Source organism: Hippocampus comes, unplaced genomic scaffold (genome assembly GCF_001891065.2).
Source record: "Hippocampus comes isolate QL1 unplaced genomic scaffold, H_comes_QL1_v1.1 scaffold124, whole genome shotgun sequence".
NCBI classification, from domain to species: domain Eukaryota; kingdom Metazoa; phylum Chordata; class Actinopteri; order Syngnathiformes; family Syngnathidae; genus Hippocampus; species Hippocampus comes.
The window spans coordinates 1,536,162-1,547,163 of NW_017805075.1; the positions used below are offsets into that span (position 1 = coordinate 1,536,162).

General features: G+C 41.9%; 2 protein-coding genes across 2 annotated transcripts in view; both read left to right on the top strand.

Annotated features, from left to right (window-relative positions):
- Positions 1 to 8,188, top strand: part of slc13a3 (solute carrier family 13 member 3) — a 12,233-nt gene extending 4,045 nt beyond the window's left edge. Inside the window, exons 4-13 of the mRNA XM_019865208.1 lie at positions 1,128 to 1,185; positions 1,807 to 1,986; positions 2,063 to 2,188; positions 2,972 to 3,061; positions 3,154 to 3,258; positions 3,344 to 3,441; positions 4,385 to 4,497; positions 4,673 to 4,834; positions 7,796 to 7,933; positions 8,013 to 8,188. Coding sequence (XP_019720767.1) covers positions 1,128 to 1,185; positions 1,807 to 1,986; positions 2,063 to 2,188; positions 2,972 to 3,061; positions 3,154 to 3,258; positions 3,344 to 3,441; positions 4,385 to 4,497; positions 4,673 to 4,834; positions 7,796 to 7,933; positions 8,013 to 8,168 — 1,226 coding nt within the window. The 3' untranslated portion in view covers positions 8,169 to 8,188. The remainder of the gene's footprint in view (positions 1 to 1,127; positions 1,186 to 1,806; positions 1,987 to 2,062; positions 2,189 to 2,971; positions 3,062 to 3,153; positions 3,259 to 3,343; positions 3,442 to 4,384; positions 4,498 to 4,672; positions 4,835 to 7,795; positions 7,934 to 8,012) is intronic.
- A 418-nt stretch (positions 8,189 to 8,606) lies between these two features.
- ocstamp (osteoclast stimulatory transmembrane protein) overlaps positions 8,607 to 11,002 on the top strand; it is a 4,818-nt gene continuing 2,422 nt past the window's right edge. Inside the window, exon 1 of the mRNA XM_019865209.1 lies at positions 8,607 to 9,824. Within this exon, the coding sequence (XP_019720768.1) occupies positions 9,766 to 9,824 (59 nt within the window). The 5' untranslated portion in view covers positions 8,607 to 9,765. The remainder of the gene's footprint in view (positions 9,825 to 11,002) is intronic.

The window sequence follows — 11,002 nt, forward strand, 5'->3', positions numbered from 1 at the left end:
TATATGTTGTTTGTGTTATTATCATATGCAATTGAATAAGTAGACCATTTCGGAATTCGCAATTTGGGACTCTCTCAATGCATAATGGGATTCATACTTTTCTGATCAGTGAGTCCCTGGGACTCGCTGCAGGTGAACTGTAAAATGATCACTGTGAGATTACCGCTTTTTCTGCAGTCAGTGATTGACTTCTATGCAAAGTCATTTCTCAACTTGTGTTCCGTGCCATGTCATGCCTGTTGAGTGTTGATTTACTTCATATTAAGAAACTACTGCACTAAAACATTAATTCATAAATGTATATCATATGATTTTATTTCTTTTTCTCAGTATAAATAACACGTGCCCTGACTGTTCTACTCTTTGAATAAAAACACATCATTCAAGCGTAAGGGAGTGCAAGGGGTTATGATGGAGGGGTGTTGCAAATCATGAACACCTGCCAAGTGGTATGATAGCATTGTTTTATACATGTCCTCGGCTAGGCCTCAATTTCAAAATCAGTCCTTGGTCCTTGGCCTTGGCCTTGGAGGCAAGTCCTTGGTCCTTGGCCTTGGCCTCGGAAAATTTTTCAAGTCCTTGGCCTTGGCCTTGCCTCGGAAAATTTTCCAAGTCCTTGGCCTTGGCCTTGGCCTCGGAGGCAAGTCCTTGGCCTTGGCCTTGGCCTCGGGTTGCCGGTCCTTGGACACATCCCTGACCAAAAGTAGAAATGTGCTATATAAGTGACAGGGAATGAAGCAAACCAAGCAGGGGAGGCAGAATGTTTACCCTTCGTTCATCACATGGCCTGAGACGCAACCTTAACCTTCTTCCATAATGTATTCCATAAGCTACTGATTCATTGTGAAATGCTGAACAGCATGTTCCAGTGAGTCATTATTGCAATCGTTGGAATACAGAAATTGTACATTGCCACACTGCACTACAAGAAAATATACGCAAGATAGTTGCTTTTGGGATAAACTCTTGTTTAGTTGTAAATATGTATGTGAGATGTACTGGCCCTGCTCAGCCAAAGTTGATGTTCAAGAAGTCATGGACTTCCAGATTTACGAGAAGTCACCCTCATTTTGTTCAGTGTCCACTCTTGCTTGTCACATACTTGCCACAATCTCTCTTTCTTTCAGGTCAGTCCACTAAGATGCATCCAGTGGCCTCAGAGAAACAAATGTTATCACTTGAGGGGTAAGCAGAACAATGTTCTTTATCACTATATCAAACCTCGCAGCACATCAACAAACAGAAATGTTGGGGAAAAAAATAAATAATGATAATCTTGTTGCCATTTACTCTGGGGGAATGTGAGCTTGTTTAGTTGAAGACTGTTATGACTCCGTTGGATGAGTGCCAACGAGTGGAACACAGACTCATTGTACCTTCTGCCATTTAATGGAATGTCGTGTGTCACGAGCATAGATAGACAAGTAAAGATAAAAGATTTGTAGTTCAATACAGTCAATTGACATGTTTCTTTTACCCATGAATTAAAATTGAATCACTAATACCCGATGTTCTCTCATGGCGCACTGAAATGTTGTGTCACAATACAAATATTACCATTGGCGAGCTAGCTTACTCGAGTTGTACCAGCATCATTCTTGAGTTGTCAGCTGGGCAAGTGTGAAGGCTCCTTGCAACATGGAAAGAAAAGCTGCTCTTCTCCAAAACGTGATCAATCTAATTTGAATTTCCCCAACTTGAAAGGAAGTACCTATTTCTTTGACCATCTTGACTGGCTGCTCTATTCTAATACAACACTCAAAAGGCCCCGTGTCGTCAAGAGTCATGTTCGGTGTCTTTAAAAAGGTTGGACGCAGCAGACGAGAATGACACGAGGACAGCCGAGGAGATCCGCTCCGAGTCGGAGTATCAGATGAGAGTGTGGAAAGGCTTTCTTGTCTGCATTCCTTATGCGGCCAGTATCGGAGGAACCGCCACACTGACGGGAACTGCGCCCAACCTCATCCTGATTGGACAGCTTAAAAAGTAATGCCGACTCATAGCTTGCTTTAAGTAGACTCGGGTTTTATTGTCTTTCTTTTTCATTCTTTCTTATGTTCAGCAATTTTCCAGAGTGTGATGTCATCAATTTTGGCTCTTGGTTTGCATTTGCGTTCCCACTCATGCTCGTCTTCCTGCTTTTGGGATGGCTATGGATCGCATTCCTCCATGGAGGCTTGAACAGACGGTAAATGTGTTTTCCTCATGCACGCAATGGCAATCGCATTGCAGTTTTGTCTTTGCTGAGATATTTCCATCATGTCCATTGACACACCTGCAAACGTACACACCGCATCTCGTCAATAACTATGCAGAGCTGCTGCTCCAGCAAAAACAACTCACGTGTTCTCCTTGGCAAGCGTTAGGCAATGGCCAATTTGTATTGAAGGCTCCTGATGTTGCACGCAGAATTCCGGGACTCAATCAGCGTCAAGGGAAAACCGGTAACCCTGACTAGACAAGAAACAGGAGAAGCCTTCTGAGTGAAATGAGGAATACAAGTGAATCAAAGCTTGAAGGAGGCCGTTTGAATACAACTGGGCTCACAGCCGCAAAAAAGTGCCCATCCCAATTTTTCGATACACAATCATCTGTGCAAACATGAGCGGGCCGCTACGTTGTCCTTTGATGCAACTGGGGTCCACTGGACCCACTGGATCATGTTTAACCTCTTGTGCAATCCTATGATTTCAGAAAAAGACACAAAGAGGGCTCATGTGATACTACAAATACTGTAACACAATAGAATACATGCGTTTGGGAAGGGAAAATCAATGTTTTTCAATCAATAGCTTTGCAAACACGATAAACATATTCTATAGCTGAGACAAGTGTGGAGTTAGGTGACCTGCCTGTAAACTGCCTGTATTGTCCGGTTTTACTCCATAGTCACGTTCCAACTGGTTTGAATGCGTATGAAGAATCTTGCTGAGTGTCCCATTAACTCTTGGAATGATTTTGCTTTCTGCAGCTTGTGCTTCAAGCATAACAGAAGAGCAGAAGAAGAGGCCCAAGCTCGGGCTCTCATTGAAGAGGATTACAAAAAACTTGGGCCTTTAAAGTGAGGACCCATGTATGTCTTCAAGCTGAATTGAATTGGTGGCAATTTGTCTTTGGAAGGCGACGGCTTGAACAAACTGTGCTCCCTTGCAGTTTTGCAGAGGGGGCCATCTCTTTCTTCTTTGTCTTGTATGCCGTTCTCTTATTCACAAGGGATCCTAAATTTGTCACCGGATGGTCTGTCTTTTTTAAGAAGGGGTAAGGAAACTACCCTTGGCATTCATCATACCACCGTTTTAGTATGAATTGCATGTGACTTTCTGTTTCCTCCTATGTGTTCCAGCTATGTGTCAGACGCGGTCACCGGTGTGATCATTGTGTCCATATTATTTTTCTTCCCGTCACAGAAACCTTCTCTTGGCTGGTGGTTGGACCCCAAAGGTCAGTGGACTCGTCACCGCGTGGCCATCTTGCCAAATGTCACATTTCAACACTTTCATTCAGGAAATATGGCAAAGTCCCCCAGGAGTGCTTCTAATTACTCTTGAGGAATGGAATTATTCATTGCAGTTGGTGGCTAAATTGATAGAAGAGGTTCTAAAGAAAACAATCCATCAAATATAATAAGTGTGATTTGATGTTGTGTAACTAATGTGGCCGTGGTATATATTTTAATATATTTTACAAAAAGTTGAATCTCACTACCATGGAAAGCTATTCCAAAAAAACCTTTCTTTTTTACGTAGAGTGTTGATGGCATCCGTCACTGCATTGGACGATTGTGGGCCATTGCATACACTGCCATCCAATGGTCAGCCATTGTAAGAAACAAAATAAAACCTCAAAAACGAAGACGAAGCACAAGGAAAAAAATTTACATTACTTCGTGACAATTGAGAGAGCTCAAATGTCGTCTGTACAGTTTTGGAAAGTTTTGTCATGGCCACAGTCGAACCCTTGAGAAGGTGAATTCATGACTGACTTGTCTTTCAATCCAAACAAATGGTGAGCGTGGCAGTGAGGCAAAGTGGATTGCGTTGGACCTCCAAGGTTCTTCCGCACTAAGCTTCTGTCTGAAGCTGCTGCAAAATATCACAAGTAACTTAAGGAATGTTAATAATGTAGATTAGAGAGCGGGCGCGCTGGCCGTCTGGACGTGGGTCTCCTGTATGCTTTGTGCGTTTCACCGATCAGGATAATCTCTCAAAGCTCTTTGTGGTGGCACTCACGCATTTACATGCACATGCCTTGTGCCTATTCTGGACACGTGCGTGAGCTAGATTGTTTTTCAGACTCAGCTGGACAAATAGACAGCTGGAGACAAGGGGAAGCAGGCAAACAAAACATTCTCCACTGAAAACAAGGTTCTTGAATGTTCCCTCAGCTTCAAATGCGCCATACGTTCCTCTCCTATCATGGAAGAAAGCCCAGGAGGCTGTTCCTTGGAATATCATTCTGTTGCTTGGAGGCGGCTTTGCCATGGCTCAAGCGTGTGAGGTAAAACTGTGTTCCGGAATTCACGTTGAGTTGTACCGCATTCAAATGTGTCAGATGATTGAATGATCATGTCGTTCATGTCTTCATTTCTTCTTCACCACATTGTTTGGTTTCATTCTCTCCAGTGCTTTGTTATGTTGTGATTTGACCTTTCACCTCTTGTGCTCTTTGGCAGGAGTCCGGACTGGCCTCCTGGATCGGAGGCTACCTCCAGCCTTTGGTCAAGGTCCCGCCTGCTGCGGCCATGATGTTGATCACAGCTTTCGTGGCCTGTTTCACGGAGATCGCCAGCAACACCGCCACCATTATCATATTTTTACCAATTATTGCTGAACTGGTGAGTTCTTCTTGAATACCCAATGACGTGTGGTCAACTTGGTCTTGATTGGGCTACTTGCTGTCATCCTGAAATTGGCAGTTACAGCTGCAGTCAGAAGTTACACTCACCTTGAGCATGAATGCATGGGGAGTCTATTAAGTATGGTAGTGGGCAAAAATAACATTTACAGTACCTCTCTCTCTCTCACTCACACACACGTACTCACACATTTTCTTCTGTGCGAGATTGTGCTCACACCATTTTAAGGCAAATAGATAGAGCTGGTGGCACCAACCATTTGGCCTTCTCCTGGCCTTAATTTTTGCAGCCCCCAAAGTTTTATTTTGGCCTCTTTGATATGGTAATTATGGTAAAACAATGTCTACATATATGTGCTTGTGTCTCTCGGGCCGAGAAGAAAGCACGCACAGTTAATAGAGGAACCTTTCTTGCCCATTCCACGGACAGCGAAAACTCTTCTTGATTAGTTTTGACAACAGTTTGAAAGCTTGCTACCGCTATCTACATGACTTAAGTATGAAACCAAGGACTGTAGTCTATCCAAAATATGACAAAAATGCTACTTCTAAAATGCTAAAATTCTGTAATGTATGACTTCTTCTTTATTATGTCCAACTGTTTTCACGATGGAGCAGAGGAATCAAACAGCATTTTTCTGTGACTCCTCTTGACATTTGACAAAAACAACAACAAAAAAACACACCAGAAAAGACACCTGCTTTTGCTGTTGAGTTCGGTTGCAACAGACATGATTATGTTTGGACTGTGTTAGTTATTAACCCCGTATTGTCTCTAATCATTACCTGGCGCCTTTGTACTTTGCAAAAGGTACATACACTGGCCACGACCCGCTCAAGCATTCTTTACAAGTAAAGCTTCAGTTTATTATCGCAGACGTATACAGTGACTCAGAAAGAGTCAAGGTAGATTAGCATTGTGTTGGTAGATGCCGGTTATCTATTGCATTTGTGTGTCCGTTTATGAGAAATGTATTTGACAGCATTAATCATTGTCCCCCCAAAAAATACTAATCCTAATTATTAAGTGGCACCTGTATCGTGAGAGCAAATTGTTGTTCGTCTGTGCATGCTCTGCGATTGGCTGGCAAACAGTTGAGGGTGTCCCCCGCCTACTGCCCGAAGACAGCTGGGATAGGCTCCAGCACGCCGGTGACCCTTGTCAGGATAAGCAGATTAGAAAATGGACGGCGGGACAAAGTGGCGCTTGTAAATCTTTCCTAGCAGGATTGTTACCATATTATATACAGTGATGGACATATATTTAGAAGCGAAATTCTATTATTTGTTTATTTTACTGTCAGCGATTTACTCTCTTCATTTCTTAACGTTTCTCTTCATGTGCACTGCTTCCAATACAGTCCAATCAAATTTTAGCTGTTGAAATCATGAAAATGTAATCTGCCCATGGCCTTAGGAATCAGTAACGCTGGTCAAGGTAACCTCAATTATATTAATAACGCAACTGTTTCTTAAACCAATTATATTTCAAATTTGACTCACTGGGCACTCAATGTGAGCATTTTGCAGTACGTTGGCCAGTCTGAGCAAAACGTGCTACAGCCACATTTGACCCCCAACACAAGTCTGAAGAGTTTTGCATGCATTGTTACATGAAACCATCAGCATCCCTGGCGAATACTTTGATGTATTTATTGACATTTAAAAAAAATGCTTTTGTCATTTTATTTGAAAGCTACTGGTTGTGATCAGCTCCAGATGATGTACGTAGTCCGAGTGACTGCCGTGATGTGTTTTTACATAAAATTGATGGTTAGGATGAAAGCAATGTGACAGTGGTGGTATTAAGAGGTAGATCAAGATGGATAAACTGCTTGAAGGGAACATTTGTACAGTCACTTGCAGCATATTCTAACCAAGCCCTCGGCACACTTTACAAGAAGCAGTAACTTGGCAAATAGTCAACAATTCAACAAAAGACAAACTTCATGCCCCAGTTGAAGTTTACTGTAAAACTAAACACAAACCAAAGACGATGACACCTTTTTTTTTTTTTTTAAACAACCAAACTACTGCCCAAAGGCAGGCACGCGAGTTGAGTGACAATGCTAATTGGCAAATACGTTGCAGTGTTAATCCCACTGATAGAATGAATGTTTTTTTTTTGTCAGGGTTCGTTCAACAACAGTCGCAAAGATGTTCACCAGACATTCCCCAACAGTTTTAACTGGTCCAAACTGTTTTTTTTGTCGACATCAAATTTTGAGCATGTCCAAAATGTCTTTGTGAGAAGAAACAGTGTTGAAGACCGTTAAAATTGTAGGCAAACGTCTCTACGACTGTTTGTGACCTCAAACGACCTTGTTTCTAGGTTGTGCACACACTTGTAAACCTTCGCTGCTCAGTGAAATATGTCCTTTAGCAACGCAATGAATGCAAACGGTTTAGCAATAACAGGCAGACAAACAATATAGCAGCATCTCACAGTCAGATACTCTTTATCCTCTGCATAGAATGACAAATAATGCTGAGTTCAGAGAGAAGTTGAGACGTTATGAATCCCACTTGAGTTTGAGGCATGACATGCCCTGCTGCAATATGATTGGCTGCTGCAAAAAAGGCAAGGACTGCTTCAAACTCCAGTGCGATTCAGATGAATGCATTAATGCCGACATGATTGAATGTTGCATAGCCACCTGGCACACCAGAAAGAAATCAACATTTAATTGATGCAGTCTGGCAAAAACTGTTTATGTTTGTCTGTACAGCATATCTTGACTCGGGTCGCCGGTAATTAGCACATTTTATTGACGAATGTTTTGATAACGTTGGTAAACTATGCTCCACATACTGCAGTATATTTTCCATACATGCCTTGAAGGGCGCCATAAATAACATCTCAAATTACTCACGCTGAGATGACTTGTTGCTGATGCCGACACAAAATATTTCCTTGAGATACGTTCTTGTGTTTTTGTAGGCGTTTCATGTGTCTGTGAATCCACTGTACTTCATGATTCCTGCAACAATTGGGAGCTCGTACGCTTTCATGTTACCTGTGTCCACACCACCCAACTCCATCGCCTTTGCCTCCGGCCACCTCATGGTCAAAGACATGGTGAGATTCTGGCTTGTGTTTTTCAACAGAAGGACCGTTGCTTGTTATTCATTGTCTGTCATGTGCTGTGCCATCTTAGGTCAAAACTGGCTTTGTCATGAACATTCTGGGCCTCCTCTCAATCATGCTGGCCATAAACACGTGGGGCATGGCCATGTTTAACCTGGACACCTATCCTGACTGGGCTCACCCTCTCAACCAGTCTGCTGTTCACACACTAAATGCTACTCCCTGATCACACAACTGGATTCAGTACGAAACAGAGACCAACAAATTGTTTGGAAGGAAACCCTTTTAGTGTTCAGCTGCTACCTTTTACAGCAGGGTTAGGGAACTCCCGGTTCCTCGAGAGCCATATCCTGCCTGTTTTAGATCCCTCCCTACTTTAACAAACCTGATTCAATTGCTCATGATCATTTCAGGCCTCTTCGGTGCTTGTTGATGAGCTGATCATTGGAATCAGGTTTTTTGGAGTCGGGAGGGATCTCAAACAGGCAGGATATGGCTCTCGAGGAACTGGAGTTCCCTACCCCTGTTTTAAAGCATCCGTCCCTCAGGATCCCTCCAATACACTCTGGTTCCTCTTTTGGGCACGAAAAAGACATTTTTCATGGGGTGCACGGCATGCATTGGAACTTTTAACAGATGCCACGTGATTTTGAAGAAAACAATAAATGAAGCAAAATCATGTAAACACTGTAAAATATCAAATCCTTTTAGCATTAACCATCCATCCATTATCCAAACCGCTTCTCATCACGAGGGTCGCGGTCATGCAGGAGCCTATCTCAGCTGTCTTTGGGTAGGAGGCGGGCTACACTCCAAACTGGTCACAAATGATAACACTTTGTCCCACTCACAGCCCGCAGAAGAGAGGTCTGGGGTCAGCATCTGTAGTTCTTGATCTTTGGTGTGTTTTGACCAAAACCTCGTCATGACATGGACAAGATGCATAGCATGTCAAAGTGAAGTTAAACAGTTATGAACAACATATTTTCTGTTGTCGGGCAAACAAGTTGGACATGTTGTCCTCTCTTGAGACAGAGCGAGGACCCCCATGTGCGGTGTGCTACAAAATGTTAGCAGTCACATGGCTCACAGCAATGGTTAACTTACACAAGGCTCTTGTGGTTACTTAGTGTCAGTGGTGTCGCTGCAAAAGGCTTTCAATGCAAAACCTTGAGCCACGGAAGTCACTTGGGAATGGCTTTAGGGCCATGACAAATATCGAAATTGAAATCAAAATTGAAACCATGATTCACTTCATGTGAATGCGTATTATTTTCATTATAATTGTCTAAATTATGCAACTGATCAAGTGTGTTTATGAAAAGGAAATATTGTATTGTTTGTTTTTTTGAATAACAACAACCTCGGGCCTCACAAACCTGTTCTTACAAACAAATGGCTTCTGACTTATACACTTCATGTTTTTCTGTTGTTGTTGTTGTTTTGTTTTGATTCTACAAATGTTAATATATTTAAAATATTGTTACGTCTATAGCATTTTGTTACAGTTGATCTTTTCCTTATTAACCTTTATATGAACAAATTTCAGACAGTGTTTATGAACCTATTACTGTCGACCAATAGTGTCCATTTCTTTTATACTGTTGAATAAACTATGCTTGATCACTCGATTGGCGTTATTTTCTTGACCACAAGCTTCAGAATGTAGCTGTCATACTGTGTCGGACAACATGTCACATGATTCCAAGTTTCCTCCATTTAAAGGACACTTACTCCACGTGGGAACAAAGTCATGACTGTGACTGTGTTCATACCACTTCCTCTTTTATTTGTCACACATTGCCAAGCATTTTTTCTTTCGGATGCAACATGTCATACCCGCGTCGAAGTTTGCCATGAAGTGTGTCATTGGGGCTCTCAGGTAAAAATCTTAATTGTCTCGTTTCATGATGAGGAGTGGAAAATCAGATTCAATATATTTTACGCAAGATTTGTGAAACTTTCTGTGTTATTTGCATCCACCTACGTATCAGTATTGGTTTTGTCAAATGGGATTGTTGCCTTTTGGTATCTTAGCAGCCAGTGCCCACTCTAATACACACTGAAAAGCTAAAATATAAATATTTTTGTATACACCAAAAGAAAGAAGAAAAGGCTGTAAATGAAAAGCTCTCATTTGAAAGCACTGTTATTCCACAGTCAGCTGTCATACAGTATTTCTGTTGTCTATTAACTTGAAACCAGGTGATGATTAGCATGTCACCACATACACTATCGTGGAAACTGTTATTGTTAAGTTCACGTGGGAGGTACACACAGTTAAGTCGTTTTTGTGTGTTTGCACTTTTGTCAACTAATATGCCCTTTTGCGAAAATCCACCAAGAGCCTAACATGAACATTTTCAAAGTAACTCTACTACGTAACCTATGCACAGCCCTTTTGATGGACAGCATGTGTCCATAATGAGCTGCATTCATTTCCCTTGTCACAGATAGACAGACAGACCAATTGACAGATCAATAGATACATTATTGATCCGCAAGGGAAATTTACTGCTCCACGAGTGTCTGCAATATTAACACCACACACCGTAAAGCAGACATTCTATATTATCAATAAGATTACATTCAGCAGGTTGATAAGGCCCATTCACCAAGATAAGCTTGTCAGACACAACTTAAAGGTGGACACAATAACACAATATGAGCCCTCCTTCCAGACATAAATCCTAGCAATGGCTAAGATAATCTAGCCACGAATTTGGCAGAGCAAGCTAACTTAGCTCATAACAGCTACGTACGACACAAACTTAATTTATTATTCATGGACACATAAGCTGTTTGTTCCTAACTATCTTTGGTGATTCTCACAATATTAGCAGGTCAACCATGCTTTGGAGGACCCACAAAAATAGCCCCGCAACATTGCCTACCAAAAATACACAAACAAACAACAGTCTTGCACATGGTAAATTACACTATTATTGTATGTTTGCTTGTGTTTCCCCATAGACGTATAATGTGTGTGTGTGCATGCGTGCGTGCGTGCGTGCGTGCGTGTGTGTGTGTGTGTGTGTGTGTGTGTGTGTGTGTGTGTGT